The 16578-nt window shown below is 61.2% G+C and overlaps 2 protein-coding genes across 3 annotated transcripts in view; both read right to left on the bottom strand.

Moving 5' to 3' along the window:
* Positions 1-1101: 1101 nt before the first annotated feature.
* On the bottom strand, positions 1102-2364 carry UTF1 (undifferentiated embryonic cell transcription factor 1). The gene is made up of 2 exons (XM_047826215.1): positions 1791-2364; positions 1102-1663 (listed from the first exon to the last, which is right to left on the bottom strand). Exons 1-2 carry the CDS (start codon positions 2362-2364, stop codon positions 1176-1178), a joined length of 1062 nt encoding a protein of 353 aa, XP_047682171.1. The 3' UTR covers positions 1102-1175.
* A 5337-nt stretch (positions 2365-7701) lies between these two features.
* KNDC1 (kinase non-catalytic C-lobe domain containing 1) overlaps positions 7702-16578 on the bottom strand; it is a 63970-nt gene continuing 55093 nt past the window's right edge. For both annotated transcript variants that reach the window (XM_047825418.1, XM_047825417.1), the window contains exons 25-31: positions 16115-16321; positions 15595-15677; positions 15170-15320; positions 10949-11071; positions 10804-10863; positions 9867-10024; positions 7702-8583 (exon numbers count right to left, since the gene is read on the bottom strand). In XM_047825418.1, coding sequence (XP_047681374.1) covers positions 8352-8583; positions 9867-10024; positions 10804-10863; positions 10949-11071; positions 15170-15320; positions 15595-15677; positions 16115-16321 — 1014 coding nt within the window. In that variant the 3' untranslated portion in view covers positions 7702-8351. The remainder of the gene's footprint in view (positions 8584-9866; positions 10025-10803; positions 10864-10948; positions 11072-15169; positions 15321-15594; positions 15678-16114; positions 16322-16578) is intronic.

The raw sequence follows: 16578 nt of genomic DNA, 5'->3' as shown, positions 1-16578 counted from the left end.
GGGCTCAGCTTCTGGGGTCTGGGAGACCACTCCTGCTCCCATTTGGGGATCTCTGCAGGCCAAGGGTCCAACTGGGGTCTCTTCTCCAAAGATTCCTGAAAAGGGCTTGGGGGAAGGGCTTTATCCCCCACCCCCACCCCAAGCCCCAGGTACTGCTGGAACCTTGGAACACAGGGCCAGCAAGAACACCTATTTAGCTTTGTGGCCTCGGGGCAATCACTTGTCCCTGAAAAGAACCCCTACTTGGTGGAACTGTATTGTTATGCTGGCCAGTTGCCTCGGGCTACTTCCTTATCTCCCCAGGGCAGGAGCACCTCCCGGCCCACCCAGTTCCCATTCGTTGGATCCACCGAAAGAGGGTGGGGCTCAGTTACTATTTGGAAAATGCTCCCAGGGCGGTTTTGGTCAAGTCCTCTCAAATCTGCAGGACGTGGTCCTCGGCCAAAGTCTCAGAGCCTGGGCTACCCAGAGCAGTCACTTCCCCGGGGACAAAAGGAGCCCCTCTCCTGGTATGCGTTGGCTGTCCTGTTCCCAGCTGCCTCTAAGGAGTCCTGCTTTCCAGAACCCAGCCGGAAGGTTTAGGCCTGACTGGGGTCGGGGTGGGGCTCTGAGCACACCCCACTGGCAGCTCTGGTCAGGCTGGGGGAGCGTGCCCACAGTGGAGGAGACCCTCTAATGCCCACCCCCAGTGGCTCAGGCAGAGTCCGGTCACTGCTATTTTCCCTGGGGGTCCAATCTCCCCCCCTGGTCCCGCTCAGTTGGGCTCCCAGGGAGGGCAGAAAATGCTCGCCCACCAAGGCTAGGCTGGTGCAAAGTTCTAGCGGGCAGGGTCTGGGAGGCTCCGGGGAAAGCCAGTGTTACAAGGACCCCAACTTCCCATTCGATGTGCCCTTGCCTCCTAGGGAAGGTCCTAGTCAGCATCCCAGCACGCTCCAAGGCACAGGCAGCCCAGGCCCTCCACCCCCCACCCCACAGGGAGACATTTTAACCTTATCAGGCCGTATTAGTAGGGACCACTCCTATCTAACACAAGACGTGCACGCGTTCACAGAATTATATCGGAAAAAAACAATCTTTTTATTGAACATACCTAGACTTGGAGGAGGGGAGGGCCGCAGGATGGGGTCAGGGCGGAGGGAACGTGATCGTACAGAAAGGATCGGGGCAGCCAGGCCTCAATCTCGCGGGTCGGCCAGGACGCCTCGCTCGGCGGCGGCGCTGCCTAAGATGAAGCCGACGGCCAGGGACACGGTCTGGTCGAAGGAGCCGCGCAGCTGCTCCACGTGCTGGTTCAGGGTCAGCAGCTGGTCGCGCAGAGGACCCAAGATGGCCACGATGTCGCCCAGGTGCCCCAGGGTCTGCAGAAGGGCGGCGTTCAGCGACGGGGGCGCGGACTGCGGGGGCGCGTGGTTTTCGGGGCGGCCGGACGGAGAGTCGGGGTCCTCCCGGGCGGGGTCTAGGGCCGGCGGCGGCGGGGATGCCGCGGCGCGGAAAGGCGCGTGGTCCTCGGGGCGGCCGGGCGCGGCGGCAACCGTGGAGAACGCCGTCGGGGAGCCGGGAGCGCGCGGTGCGTCTGCAGACTTGGGCGGCGTCGGGCTGAACCTCAGCGTCCAGGCAGGGTCTGCGTCGGGGTCGCGGGTGGCGGGCGGCGGCGGCGGAACGTCTGGAACGCGGAGGGGGCGTCGGGCCGGGCTCCGGGGGCTCGCCTGCCGCGGCTCTTAAGCCCAGGGGCCCCTGCTGCCGCCCCGGCTCCCCCACCCGCCCCCGCTCCCCCACCCGCCCCCGCTTACCCGGTCCCGCGGACGAGAGGTGTGCGGCGGCGGCCGCCCGGCGGCCGCGCGGGGGGCGCCCGGGCCCCGGGGAACGGCGGCGGCCGCGGCGGTGCCCGTTGTCGCCCAGCAGCCCCATGAGCTCGCGGATCTGCGCATCGAATGGCCCGGACGGCTGGCCCTGGGCGTCGCGGAGCTTGTCCTTGAGGAACTTGTAGCGGCGGCGGCACTGCGCGGGCGTGCGCCGCACCTGCTGGCGGGCCAGCGCGGCCGACACGCGGCGGTAGGTGGGCAGCGCCTGGCGGCGGTCGAGCAGCAGCGCGCGCCACACGGTCGGCTGCAGCAGCGTGCCCAGCAGCAGCTCCGTCTCGCGGGCGCTCCAGGGCGTGCGCTGCGCCGAGCCCGGGGACACGGGCGACCCGGGGAGCCCGAGGGACGCGGGGGACGCGGGCGCTGCCAGCGCGCCGGGCGAGGCGGGCCGCCGGGGCGGTGTCCCCGGGGCGCCCCCGGCCGGCCGCGGCTCGGGGTCGGGGCTGGCCGGCGACGCCGGCGCGGGGGGCGCGGGCGGCGGCGGCCGCCGCGGCCGGAGCAGCATCCCGGGGCCGGCGGGGCGCGTGGGGTCGGGGCCGCGGCCCGAGAGAGGCCGCCTGCACGGGATCAGAGGGTGCACGCTCGCCGGAGAAGGAGCGGGAGCCGGAGCCGGAGCCCGAGCGAGAGCCGTAGCGGGTCTACGCCGTCCGCCCCCGCGCGCCCCGCCCCGTCCCGCCCCGCCCCCACCCAGCCAGCCGACTTCAACTTGGGCCGGCCCGGGCCCTGGCTAGGAACAGCCCGACAAACCACAGAGGCTCTACTTTTTAAACTCTGGAGTTGACGAACAAACGGATACGGCAGCTTGCCCGAGACGCGCAAGGTCCGATTCGTTTTTACGCATGTGCCGTGCCCTTTCACCGCCGCGCAGACCTAGCCGTGGAACATTCCAGCTCCCAAAGGCGCCCCCGCGCCCCTCCCATTTGCCTCAGGCGCGTCCCCGCCGGTAGTTCGCAGAGGCGCTGGTGTTTGGGCCCCGCCCCCACCTGCCGTGGTTCTGGTGTGAGCACCGAGGTGTGGTCGCCGCTGCGTGCAGCCAGCTCAGGGCAGGATCTGCTGAGTTATGACCAGAGCTCAGAATTGGTGTGATAATTCATTCTCTCTCTCTCTCTCTCTCTCTCTCTCTCTCTCTCTCTCTCTCTCACACACACACACACACACACACACTTCACAGGAAAAAACTGCTTTATTCTAATAACTACCCTTAACATCAGATTAATAGAGAGTATTGAGCATTTCCTCCTGCAACTAGGAAGAAGACAAGGATGCCCCAGCATCACTGGTTCTATTCAACATCATTCTGGAAGTGTAGCCAGAGCAATAAGGCAAGAAAAAGGAGTAAGGTTTATAAAATTGGAAATGAAGAAGTAAAACCATCATTATTTTCAGGTGATATGATTGTAAATGTAGGAAATACAAAATGATCTGCAACCACATTATTAGAATTAGTAAATGAGTTTAGCAAGGTCATTGAGTACAACAATAAACAAAAATCAATTGTATTTCCATATACTAGCTATAGTCGTTTTTACAACTTTTTCGTTTGGGGTAATTGGTGGCACAGAAGGGACTGGAGACCCTGTGCCCCTCCCCCCCCCAGAGGAGCGTCTCGTGGGACCACGGCACCTTTGTCAAAGCCGAGGAATTCACGTTGGCAGGACACCATTGACTGAGCCACAGACTTGACTTGGGTCTTAGCAGGTTTCCCAGAAACGAGCCTGTTCTGTCCCAGGACCCGGTCCAGGGCACCGCACCGCGTGCGGTCGTCCCGCCTCCTCTGTCCCCTCTGGACCCTGACAGTTTCCCCCTCTTGTTGTCCATGTTCTGGACACTTTGAGGAGACTGCTCGGTGCTTTGTGGGTGTCCTTCACCTTGGGTTTGTCAGATGCCTTCTCATGATGAGCCCGGGCTTGTGGGCGTTTGGGAAGAAGGCAGACGTTGCCGGGGTGCCCGTCACCTCTCCACCGTCCGGTCACCAAGTGCACCCCTCGCGTGGGGGTGAGCGGGCTGCCCTTTGAGGGGGGTGGCCACGTGTTGTTTGGGGCTCTCCTGTAATTCTTCCTTATCAGTGGACTCGTGCCGTCCTGCATGACGGGGTGCCGTCCCATGCCATCGGCTGGAGGCGCCCGGATCGCCCCAGCTCTCTTCCTCTTTCCCTCTCGTCCTGTGTCCTTCTGACATGCCCCCCATCCCCAGTACTTCTCTGCTTTGTGCCGCTGCCAGAGACTTCTGATCATCTTGTGCTTTCCCCGCTCCAGCCCTAGAATCAAGCAATTTGCCATTTCTCCAAAAACCTGTGGTTCCTTCTTTTGGGGAGAGTGGTATCTGGAATCCAAGACCTGGAGATGGGTGTGCCTGCTGCTACTGGGGTGTCACTGCTTCCCAGCCACTGGGTCTCGGTGGGGAGTAGTCCCCCCCCCCCCCCCCCCCCCCCCCCGCCCAGGGTATGTTTGTTGATGTCTGGAGATGTTGGCTGTCACAACTTGGGGGCTGCTGCTGGCATGTAGGGGGTAGAGACCAGAGGTGCTGGGAAACACCCCACAGTGCACAGGGTGGCCCATCCAGCGCATCAGTGGGGCTGTGACTGGGCTGTGTGCTGGCCCCGTGGAGGGTGAGTTAGGAAGCATGTGTGTGTGCACCCGCCCACGTGTCCACACCTGGCCTCCCCACTGGCTTTGCTGCAACTTCTTTCTCTGACAGCGGGAGGCCCCGGCTCCCTTATCTACAGCTTACGGATTTATGGATCAACCCTACTGTGCAAGGGAAGTAGCTGTAGGATTGCTGAGCCGAGTTCCTGGGAGAAGTCAGGCCATCGACTGGGGTGCAGACCTAATATGGTCTTTGGCCTCGCAGTTTCCTTTCAAAACGCTGTTTTCCAGGGAGACTTAGGTCAGCCCCCCAAAGGGGTGGGAGGCAGCTGAAGACACCGGGGCAGCTCCAGGCACAGTGTGCCCGTGCGAATCCCTCCCGCCTTTAGAGCGAGCTTCAGACAGCAGTAGGAGCCACGGCAGACAACCCCAAACCACCCGTCTGGAGGCTAATGCCGGTGGGTGGGCCAGCTGACGGGGTCCTCTTTCACAGAGCAGACGACCACCTCGGCGCAGGGAGCCGTCTGCCCCTCAGCACGCGACAAGGAGCTGCGTCATGCGCCACGGCATAAGCGTTGACTCTGAGCAGTGGCCGGCGCTGGCCCTGTTTGGTTATGCCGCCGATTCTGTGGTCAGAGCTAGGACGAGGGTTCGGGTGGGCTGCTGGGCGTTCCCTTGGGACTGGGGCGGGCGGGTGTGGCACCGTTTCCGGGGCCCTGGCCTGGCTGTTTGGGGCCCCACAGGCCTCTAAGCGGCATGTGCTGGTGCCCGGGCGGCTCCGGGGCCGGCTGGCCGGACGTCTCTCCCGTCTCCGCTCCGTCCGCTCAGGACTGCTGCCTTGGGCCTGCTCCAGCATGGTGGTCTCGGGGTACTCAAACGTTGCCCGTGGTGGGGCCTTTCCCCAGAGCACGGATACACCGGGCCAGCCTTCACCGGCATAGGAGTGGACTGCCCAGGGTGGGGACCTGGGAAGCATGGCTCGCTTGGGGGCCTAAGGGGTCACTGGTTGTCAATTGTCCTAAAGGAAAACCTGCTGATTTGATTAGACCCAGTGCAGTGGAAGGAGATCCCGGTCCTCCTGTCTCAGGGGGGAAGAGAGACCAGGGTTTAGTGATTTTAAGGTGGGTAAGGACCCAAACCACCCACCCACCTGCGACCGGGACACTGGGACCCACCCGTGCAGCCACCGTGCGCGGTAACGTGACTCTAACAGGACGCTCTTGCCAGGCGGGGGACTTTACCCTTTATTACAGGGACTCCCCGGGTGGCTTTTCCACAGAAAACAACCATGTTTGTCCCCAAATTCTTCGAACCCCTGGTCTACTGCCCCTCCTTTCGCGGTGTCTGGCAGGACCCCTCCCGGCGGCAAGCAAGCCTCAAGGAACATCCCTGTCTTGCCCTGGTGAGGGAGGACCCGGCCGTCCTGCCCTCAGGCTCAGGGTGAGGCCGGCAGCCTTCGGGTGGGGACCGGCTGGGGACGCCCAGTCCATGGCAGAACGAGCTTTGGTGGCTCACCTAATCTGAGTGGTTCGCAGGTAAACGCCTCCTATGGCAACGGAGAGGCCGCGCGCTCATGGGCCCAGCAGTTCTGGGATTCCGCTCTGGTGGGGCTGGAATTAAACGAGTTGGCAGACCTGGCCCTTCTCCGTGCCACCCAAGGACATACTGGCTGTGGCCGGGACTTCTCGTCCCCTGGTGCCTTCGCGAGCACCCCTGAAGTTGTCTTCGTCCGGCCACGGAGGAGCCCACGTGACTCCCGGTGCGAGTGTCAGTCTGGAGACAAGCCGTACGGAAGCCATCTTGGTAGAAATGACTTTATTTAGAAATCTGTACCAGTGACATTTGGGCGACATGCAGACGATCGTGCTTAAGCTGAAAGCCCAGTCACTTCCCCGTGAACAAACTGTTACGGTTGGAATGTTTATTTGCGCCAGACCCGCAGTTTCAGGCTCTGTGACACCACCTTTGTTAAATTCAGAATCTGAAAATGTAAGTGTTGTTTGGTAGAACATAATCCTCATATAAAAGCCAGAAAAAAACCCGAACTTGCGTGGCGGGGAGTGCCGAGTTCCTCTTATATTCCGTTTAAGCAGGACCTACGTGTCGCAAATGAGTTTGTGTGGGAAACACATCTTGACATTACAAACTCTGTATTTTATCACAAGTAACTGTTTCCCCAGAAATACTAACAGCTGGCTGTTCTAAAGAATCTCCAATTCTGAGACTCTAGAGAACAGCCTTGGGTCTTGCAACGATGTGCAACCTAAGATCGGTGGCGCCTGGGACGGTGCCAGGGGGCCTGATCTCCCCGTGTGGGGGCCGTGACCGCACCTTCCTGCTCCCTGTACACCTGGCCGAGGGGGTCTTCTGGCCGCTGAGCAAATGCTCAACACCAGCTGTTTGGAATCCAAGCCTCGGGGAAGAGCTTGGTTCCATCCAGGCGGCGAACGTCACCTCCCCCGCGGTTCTGACGTCACCTCCCCCGCGGTTCTGACGGAGCGCTAGCGAAGGCAAGCTGTGAGAGCCCGGGCGCAGGCGTGTGCAGCGCATGCTGGCTGCTGGCGGCAGATGGACCTGGGCCACAGGCCTGAGGCCCCCAGATGGGGCTGGGGGAGGCTCTCAGGGCCCCCGAGGCCTTGAGTCGGCTTTGGAGCTGCTGTTTGTATCCTGTGTGCTTTGCTAGGAAGCAGAGCCTCGAGGGCCTCACCAGGAACTGTCCTAAGGGGTGGAGGTTGGGCAGGGGCCGCGGGCACTTGGGGGGCTGCCGGTGTGGAGCCGTGAGGTGCTCCCTCACCAGCAACCAGAGGCGGGGCTGCCTGCTGGGGCAAGGGCCGCAAAACTCAGGCACCCCCACTTGGCAGGAATGGGGGTGAGCTGAGCTGGGCCCCTAAAGGGGAGGTCTGGAAGGAGGTGGTCAGGGGAAGGGGGGTGTGGGGGAGGTCTGGGGGTAGGAAGGGGGAATTTGGGTGTGGGGGGAGGTCTGGGGGTGGGGAGGGAGAATTTGGGAGGTCAGGGGGTGGGGAGAGGGAGGTCTGGGTGGAAGATGGGTATAGGTGTGAGGTGTTGGGGGGGGGGAAGTCTGGGATGTGGGAGGAGATCTGGGGGAGGTCTGGGTGGAAGGGAGGGGGATGTTGCGTGTGGGGGGAGGTCTGGGGGTGAGGAGGAGGAGGAGTTGGGGGGATGGTCTGGGGTTGGGGAGGGGGTATTTGTGGGGGTAGTAGGCCTGGGGTGGGGAGCGGGAGGTTGGGAGACAGGGGTAGGTGTGAGGTATGGGGGAGGTCTGGGGGTGGGGAGGGGGGTTTTGTGGGGTGGGAGGACGCCTGAGGGTAGGAGTGTGGGCCCAGGCTGGGGCTTGGGCCACTGGGAAGGAAGCCTCAGGGCCCCAGGGGAAGGTTTCGGACACCCCTGGAGCCTATGGTTGGCACGGGGGTCAGAGGTCAGTTTGGTCCTTGGTTGCTGGGCAGACATAAGCCGGACTCAAGAAAACAATGCTCTGAGTCAGGGTGGGTGGCTGTGGGGTTTTGGGGGGGCGGGATCCCTGGAGAGTTGGCAGAGAGCGGTTTATCTCTAAGAAGTATAAATGGGTATGTGGCTCCTGGGGAGTTTACTTATTCTATTTTTGTGTTAATTTTAAAATATAGTTTTAAACTAGCAGCAATACCCCAACCTCCACCAGAGCCCCCATCCTCTCCCTCTCGGCAAGGCCCTCGAGCCTCCACCCCCCAGAGCCCCCCGGGCATGCACCCCGACGCCGCGGCTGGGCCCTGGCTCCTGCACTGGGGGTCCCCCGTCCGGGGCAGCAGAGGCTGGGCTGCACGGACTTCCTGGGCCTGGACGGCAAGCGGGCAGCTCTTTTCTGCCCCAGTCCTGTCCCCGATTTGGCATTCTCATCACATCCACCCCCCCGTTACTGGAACGTGGCTTTCATTCTCCGTAACTTGTCCTGGATCTTGCGGGAGTGCTTCTCGCTGGTGATCTGGTGGAAGGAGGCCCTGTTGTCGGCCGCCAATGTGGAGATGTCGGCCCCGCTAAAGCGGGCGATTCTTTGCTTGAGGTAGGACTGCAGCTTGTGGTCGGGGGCAAACGTGTAGGGGTTTTCCTGGAACGCGTGGACCTGACTCACCACCTTGGCTATGTTCCTGTGTTGGGGAGAAGCGAACCGTTAGTTCGCACGAGGCCGTGGCTTGGGAGTTCCCGGCGCGTCACCGGAAACGTCTAACCCAGACCTCTTCTGGTATCAGCTCTGGGTGAGTTTCCGTATTTATTCTGACAGCCAAACCTCGTTTCGTTACTCAGGCCTGTTTGTCTACCCGCGCTCCCATCCGTCCCTCTGTCCATCCGTCCACTTTCCTCCCACAAACATTTACTGAACGTCTGTGTCGGGTCTGGTCAGTGCTGAGGGTTCCGACGTGAATAGACCCCAGTGTCAGCCATCGCAGAGGAGAAACGGGAGGTAGGGAGATGCAGGGGCCACTGGGCACATGCTCCCCCCCCCCCCGCTCTGTGTTCAGGGACATCACCTGACAGCTCAAGAGCCACCACCGTGGGGGCATTTACACCCCGGGGCTTGGCTGACACTGTGGAGCAGGGCTTGCCTCCTCTCAGAGCTGCAAGTTGAACAGAGGCCACACAGCCCCGGAGGTGGGGGTGGGGGTCGTCCAGGAAGGGGGGAAGCCGTGGGCTCCACACACGTCTTCCCGTCGCGACTGTGGACGGAGATGGTCCAGTGTGGGGGACCAGGCTCTTGGATCCAGACATACGATAGAGTTAAGAAGAGGCCTCATTAGGTCTCATCCCCTGTGCCTTCTGGGTCGTGGCCTGCCATTCTGCTGACACGGATTCACGTGCACTGTGGTGTCTCTTAAGCACTTTTTAAGTTGGTGACCGAAAGGAGGCCTTGCACATAGCAGGTTGGAACCGCTGGGCTCCAAGGCCCCTGGGCCGTGCCTGCTGAGGCCAGCCCTCCACGCTGAGTGCAGCTGGACTGTGGTCTGACCAGCTTCCACCTGACTGTGCACGTGGCTGGTGTGGAGAAGAGACGGGAGGAGAGCAGGGTGGGTGTGAGGCTGGGGGGGGGGGGGGGATATGTGTGGGGGGGTGGGTGCAGGCCCACTGGAGAAGGGCTGGCCCGGTCCTGAGACATGCGGGGGCGTCTTGGAGGAGGCCTGGAGCTCCCAGGGGGGGTGGGCTGGAGGCCGGGCTTCTCCGGGCACTCTTGCATCCTCCGAGGCAGAAATGAGCAATGGCCCACTTTGGCTGGGACCGCCGCGGTGGCTTTCATAAGCGGCCCCCGGTCTGTACCTCCCAGGCATGCCGAGCACCCAGGGGTGTCGGGCAGGGGAACCACGGCCCCGCAGGAGTGGGCTGTGTAGACAGCTCTAGCGTGAGGGGCCCGTGGGGCCGTGGGGAGCAAGGCCCTCACCTGAGCTTGCTCCATCTGTGGGCCCCGTTAGTCATGGTGAAGCCCCCCGTCTCCAGCTGCTGGATGTGCATGGCCAGGAGGCGCGCCGAGGGCAGAGTGGGCTGGGCCCGGAAGCGCCGTCCTTCCATAAGACACAGGCTGTCGCTCTTCAGGAAGACCTGGGGGCCCAGCCGGGGGCGTGGGCAGGGGGAGACAGGTGAGAGTCAGTCCAGGGCCCTCAGCTCAGCCAATCCCCTGCATGGGGCTGCACAGCACTGATTTACATCCAATCCAAAGTGTGCCTGGGATGACTGGACGGGGGTCGGCGGTGCGGATGTCTGAGACTGGCAGACACGGGGGACCCGGACATCCAGCAGAAAGCCACACGCGTCCCACCATCGTTTCCTAACCTACTCTCTGCCGGGCTCCAGAAAACAGCCAGGTGACCCAGCTGCCCAAGTGACAATAAGACCCAGGCCGGCCAGCTTCAGGGACCTGTTTCTGGCGTCAACCGAGGACACGCAGCAGCCCTCCCGCCCTGCAGGGGGCCGGGCCCGGGGTGGGGGCCGCGGGGCCTCTGCTCCTGCTGCCGCATCTGGGGAAATGCCCACCGTTCCAGCGCTTCCTCGTTTCTGATCTCATGAGGCAGGTGCCTCTGTACTTGGGGAGAAGCACCAAGGCCAGAGGGCCAGCTCAGCTCAGTCTGGTCCTCTGGGCACCTGTACCCTGGGCACTGGCCCCTCGGTCTCTGCCCAGCTGAGTGGCAGAGGCCTCACGGGGAGGCGTGCAAGACCAGGCTAGCCGGGCTGCTCCACGCACGACTCCGAGGGGGCCGTGTGGCCTGGGGGCCACGACGCAGACTCTGCCCGGTGAGCCCCGTGGAGGTGCACACGGTGCGTCCTTAGGGGAAGCCCCAGGTGGACAGAAGCTGCTAGAAGCTCAGGCACAGCACCAGTACCTCCACGGCTTTCAGCTCTTCCATGACCTCTGCTATCTTCGCGGGTAGAATTCTCCAGGCCTAAAAGAAAAGCACAGTGAACCCCCGTGGCCGTGCCGGTGCCCACACGCCCGCCCCTGGCCAGCGCCCCCCGGAGGTGACTCACGGGGGACTGCCTCACTGCGAGGTGCTCTAGGCCGCCCAGGATCTGCATGGCTGTCGCAAAGTTCCTTTGCTCGTAGCAAGACTTCGCGATCAGCAAAAATTTGGACAGTAAATTCACCTGCAACTGAAACCAGAAAATGACACATTCGGTGTGTTCCGGGTTAAGACGAGCCGGTAGACAGCATCTGAGGACCCGTTAGAGTAACCCAGCACCACGGCACACAGGACAGGAGGCCCACCACCCGTGTGGGGAGGAGGCAGGTGGGCTCAGGTCTCAGAGGATGGCTCTGAGGGGCAGGAGGACGCTCATGACTCGGAAACACAAAACGAAAAGGCAAGCACCCAGTAGGCACGAAGATGTGAAAAGAAGTCAGCCTCCCTTCTCCAAAGCAAAATCTCTCCCAGGACAAACCTCTGCTCTAGGAGTGAGACACATGGGGCAGGGGGCACAGCTTTAGGACCCAGAAGGGCACCCCGGAGCCGATGCATCTCGTGGCCAAGAGCAGCTTCTCATCTGCGTGGCGCGACTCCACTGCAGGAAGGGCTTCAGCGCCTGACCAGGGGGTGGGTCCACGGGCCCCACTGCTCCTCTGCGGGTGGCCAGTCAGCAGATTTGGCAAATTCACCAGATTTGATAGGAACGCCCGGTGGGATTCTCATTCCTAACCGCGTGTGCTGTTTCAGAGGCCTGAGGTCCTGGGTTCATGGACCCACAGATAGCGCTTGGATTTCACACAATTCCAGAGGCTTCTAGAAGATTCTAGAGAATTCAGCTGACCCCTCATTTCAGAGCTGCCTCACCCTATAAACTGTCACCAGGGCCAGGGCCATCCTTCAGGCAGGAACAGTTGCCTGCCTGTGGGTCCCAACCACATGTCTTTCCATTGGACTTGACCTTGTCTGCGGTGATTCTGATGCCATCGAAGGTCACACAGATGGGCCCCTGGAGCTCATCCACCATGGTGGCCTCCCAGCTGTCTGGCCTGAGTGCTTCTTAAAGAGTCTTGGAAAACATTTACTCGCTAATACTTTTTAAGTTGACGTCCCACTTTTTTCTTCATATATTTAAACAGATGCAAAATAGGGGTGCCTGGGTGGTTCCGTCAGTTGTGTCCAACTCTTGATTTCGGCTCAGATTTGTGGGATTGAGCTCGGTGCCAGACTCTGCTCTGACAACGCGGAGTCTGCTTGGGCTTCTCTCTCTGCCCCTTCCCTGCGTGCGTGTGTGTGCTCTCTCTCAAAAATAAGTAAGTGTTTAAATAGATGTGAAGTATGTAATTTCCAGCACTTTCAGATAAAACTGTTCCATCACATTTTTGTTTTTAAAAACATGTGGTAAAAAATATGCAGTAGAAAATTTACTCTTGTAAGCACTCTTAATAGAGCTCCGCAGCGTTAGTGACACTGGGTTGTGTCACAGATCTCTAGAGCTTTCTTCTGGTAAAACTGAGGCCACAACTGTCAAACAGCTACCCCCGTCTCCTGCCCCCACCTTTCTACCTTCTGTCTGTGTGGCTGGAACCCCCCCAGAGATCTCCTAGAGCGGAATCACAGCATTTGCTTTCTGGAACTGGCTTATTCCCTGAGCATGACGTGCTCCAGGCTCAGCCATGCCAGAGCCTGTATCATGACTTTATTCCTTTTTTTTTTTAAATGTTTATTTATTTTTGAGACAGAGAGAGACAGAGCATGAATGGGGGAGGGTCAGAGAGAGGGAGACAGAGAATCTGAAACAGGCTCCAGGCTCTGAGCTGTCAGCACAGAGCCCGACACGGGGCTCGTACTTGTGAACCACAAGATCATGACCTGAGCCGAAGTTGGACACTTAACCGACTGAGCCACCCAGGCACCCCGACTTTATTCCCTTTTAAGGCTGAATACTATTCCATAGTGTGGATAGGCCACATTTTGTCTACCCGCTTGTCCGTGGATGGACCTTTGGGTTGCTTCTTTCTCTTGGCTGTTGTATTCTATCACTTGGAAAATTACCTGAAGAAGTCAAAATGCGGTTTTGCCTTCAAACCCACCATTATTCACCGAAAAAAAGTCAACAAGTTTTTCTTGAAGGTGACAAACTCCACACCGTTTCTTGTTCTTCACCTCGTACTTCCATTCCGTTTTCCCCAGCGCGTCACGTGTGTGGGATGTACGCAGTCCCCAGGGCCCCGCTGCATTCTCTGCCTCAGAATTTGAATGTTGACAGTTTCCTGTGACCACAGTTGACAAATGGAGAAGCCAGTCTTCTGGATTGTTCTGACATTACGGTAAATAACACACAACAAGTGAAACAACGCATACGTCGGAACGTGACAAACACTTTTGTCGAAGGTTCGCGTGCAGTTTCCTTGGAAACACGTCCCCCGATGAGCCGCAGAGGCTCTTGGCCCCGGTGGTTCCTGCATGCGGCTGAGTACTGCCCATTTGAATGATTCTGTCTTTTGCTTGTGGGGACACAGGGCCCGTTCGCGACAACAGGAGGCGTTCTGCCCCAGTGACACCATGGTCCCTACTGTCCTTCCAGGCTGGGTGCCCGGGTGTGCACCCAGAGATCCGCTCCATCGTGCTGACCGCCGGGCCCGCAGAGGTGTCGTGCCGCTCCGTGTGGGCCTGCTGGGCAGGCACCCGCAGACTCGGGACACCGAGCTCACCTTCTCTCTCAGGCTGGGAGGGGGCCTTCGTCCCTCTTTTTGGGGACTCACATAGGGATAATCCTGGGAGGGCCGTGGAGTGGCTGTGGATTGTCCTTGGACCTGTCCTTGGAAGTCCTCGTGAGGACTAACCACACAGGCCCCTGTTTGAAGACCTGGTTTAGGGAAGCTACGTTCTGATGTCACGGTATTTGTAACGTCGTGGATTAGAACAAACCGGGTAAGCCCAGGCTCCCTGTTCCCACATCTTGGAGAAGTGAGGGCTAATAAATCTCTAAAGTGCGAAAATTCTCCCCTAAGGGGGAAAATGTGGAGAACTCTGCACTTGCTAATGGGTCTTGGGTTGCCCTGTGGGTTTTGGGCTCCGGGGGACGCAGAAAAATATTAAAAAAAGAAAAGAAATCGCAGACAGGTGCTGGAACAGACTTTTCTGTGCTTTGCCATGTGATGGGGGGGTGGTGGCCCCTGTGGGCTTGGGGGCGGCTCCGGGGGCAGAACGATGGCGTCCCCCACCCCTGAGCTCCCCTGTCGTGCTCAGCCCAGGGGCAGCGGTGATGGGGATCTCGCAGGAGGAGCCCTACGTTTGGGCCAGAGTTTGCCCTCAGGTTGCTGCCGCCTGCGAAGTGGTGGGAATCCGCCCACGGGAGGAGCCCTTGTGGTCCCAACCTCATGCCTCAGCATGCCAGTGTGGCAGTTCAAGTGGGCAGGACTTGGCGATGCCCCGTGCCAGGGCTGGCCTCAGGTGGCAGGAAAGCAGAGGCCTTCGGGATGCACCGGGGCCCGGGGACTCCGTCCTCCCCCAGCCCCTCGTGAGTGAGTGGGAACCCGGAGGGAGGCGCCGGCTCTGAGGCAGGTGACTGTCCCTCCTGGCCTGCCTGGTGCACTGCCGGAAGCAGGTGGGTTAGTTCAGGCTGAGAGACTGGCCGTCAGGGGGAAGGCCGGCGGGGCGAAGAAGGGGCCCTAGAACGGCAAGACCTTCACCTTGACTGGACCGCTGACCCGTTTTGTTTATCCCACGAACCTGCTGAGAACACACACTGTACTGGCTGCGGGGCTGTGACAGGAACCAAGCTGGTCCCCACCCTCGAAAAGTTCAGGTTAGTGGGAAGGCCGGGAGTCACAGTTCCCAGCCCTGCGGCTGCGGCTGCGTATGTGAGTGTGAGAGGGAGGGAGTGTGAGTGTGTGAGTGTGTGTGAGGGAATGAGCACGTGGCTGTGAGTGTGTGAGGGGGTATGTGTGTGAGGGAGTGCATTTGTGTAAGAATGCACGTGCACGTGTGACACTGTAGGTGTGCACAGGCACACGTGTGGAAGTTGCACGGACGAGGGGCCGCCACGGCGCTCAGAGCCGGTGCGCATTTGCGGTGTTAGGGTCGGGGTGTGACAGACGGTGCCCGGCGGGCGAGCCGGGTGGTGTGCCTGATGCTGTCGACAGAGGCTGTGACACGGCTCTCACCCTTGCTCGGGCGGAGTCTGAGGCTGCCCCGTGCGCGGAGAACGGACGACTGGGGCCCCCCCGCGAGGCGCCGCGCCCCTGCGGCTACACCCTGGCCCTCCTGTGAGACGGGCACCCACCTTGGAGGTGTGGCTGGTCACGATTTCAGCGGCCACCCAGGTGCTGACGTCGTCCGCACTTCTCAGAAGCTGCAGCAGGTACTTGTCCTGGACGTAGTTGGGCAGAAACAAGCTGCACGTCTTGGCGGTCGGAGGCTCGGAGGAGCTGGCCCTGGAAGAGACAGGCGTGTGCATGCCGGCGAGGACGTGCGGCCGCGGCCCTGCCCGGGCCCCCGGGGCCGCAGGCGGCTCTCCGGACCCGGGTGGGGCCAGCAGGATGGGCTCTGCGGAGCGGGGAGCGTCTGGCTCCGAGGACGTTTGTGACATCGGCGTCTCCCTTTGGCCAAGAGTGTCCACGAGACACTCAGGGGAACCCCCCAAGCCCCTGCCGCCAGCCATCTGTCTGTCCCAGAGCTCTGGGGTGACGCCCGCAGGTGCACACTCACTTGGGGATGGCCACGCTTTTGTCCATGACGCCCAGGGCCCGGGAGTTTAAGAAGTGGACGGGATGGCACTTTTGAAACAATTCCTGTCGGAGACAAGGACGCAGATGTTCAGGGCACCTTTCCCAAGGGCCTCGTGGACAAGGCAGCATCTCTGGGGGCCTCTTTGCCCAGCCGTGGTGACAGCAGGTAGGATCACTGGGTCACCATCACCACCTTCACCCGCCAAGTGACTTGGGGCCCAGGATGGCGGGACACCTGGGGGCGGGGCTCAGGGCGCCAGGAGGGAGGAGGCCCACAGGGCGCCCTCTAGCGCTCGCGAGGCGGGAGTGTCAGGGACGCTGGCGCCGGTGGGCAGGGGGAGGGGTGGGAGTAGGAGCAGAGTCCGGGCCTTTCCAGAGCGCAGCCCCGCCCGCCAAGTTCACTGCCCTCCGCACGTCCGCCCAGCAACTCCAGAGAGCCAGCGAGGGCCCCCGCGTCCCTCCCCGTGGCGTCCCCGCGCCAGGCTGGCCGGCCCCGTCACCTGCTGCAGCAGCGTCAGCTGGGAGAAGAGCTGGTGGGTGCTGTACTCCGTCAGGAAGTAGGGCCCCTTCTCATTGGCCTTGGCATAGGGGCCATAGAAGTCCTCGAAGAAGCAGGGCTTGGGCAGGGCGGACGCGATGGTGTACTGGCGCTCCTTGTGGTGGGGCAGCGCCAGCCCGTTGCCCCGGGACAGCCTCCAGGGGAAGCTCTGCAGGGCGAGGTCAGAAGGTGCTAAAGGGGCGGGAGGAGGAGCCCGGAGGGGAGGGGGTGGGGGTGGGGAGGACCAGGAGGGCTCCAGGCCCTTGCTCAGAGAGAGAGAGAGAGCCGCAGAGCCAATCTCTGCCACCCACCGCTCTGGGACACCTGTCCTGGTCATTTCAGCAGGTCCCCCCCTGAAGAAGTGTGGCACCGTCCCCATATATTATGGGCAGGTCCCTTCAGACCCGGCCCCCATCCTAGGCCATT

Source organism: Prionailurus viverrinus, chromosome D2 (assembly GCF_022837055.1).
Source record: "Prionailurus viverrinus isolate Anna chromosome D2, UM_Priviv_1.0, whole genome shotgun sequence".
NCBI lineage: Eukaryota > Metazoa > Chordata > Mammalia > Carnivora > Felidae > Prionailurus > Prionailurus viverrinus.
This window is presented reverse-complemented; position numbering and strand designations above follow the sequence as displayed.

Excerpts from the sequence above, each read along its gene's own strand:
- UTF1 (XM_047826215.1), bottom strand. The coding sequence starts at position 2,364 with ATGCTGCTCCGGCCGCGGCGGCCGCCGCCGCCCGCGCCCCCCGCGCCG. Across the intron at positions 1,664-1,790 it reads CCTCTCGTCCGCGGGACCGG|ACGTTCCGCCGCCGCCGCCC; the intron begins GTAAGCGGGGGC and ends TCCGCGTTCCAG.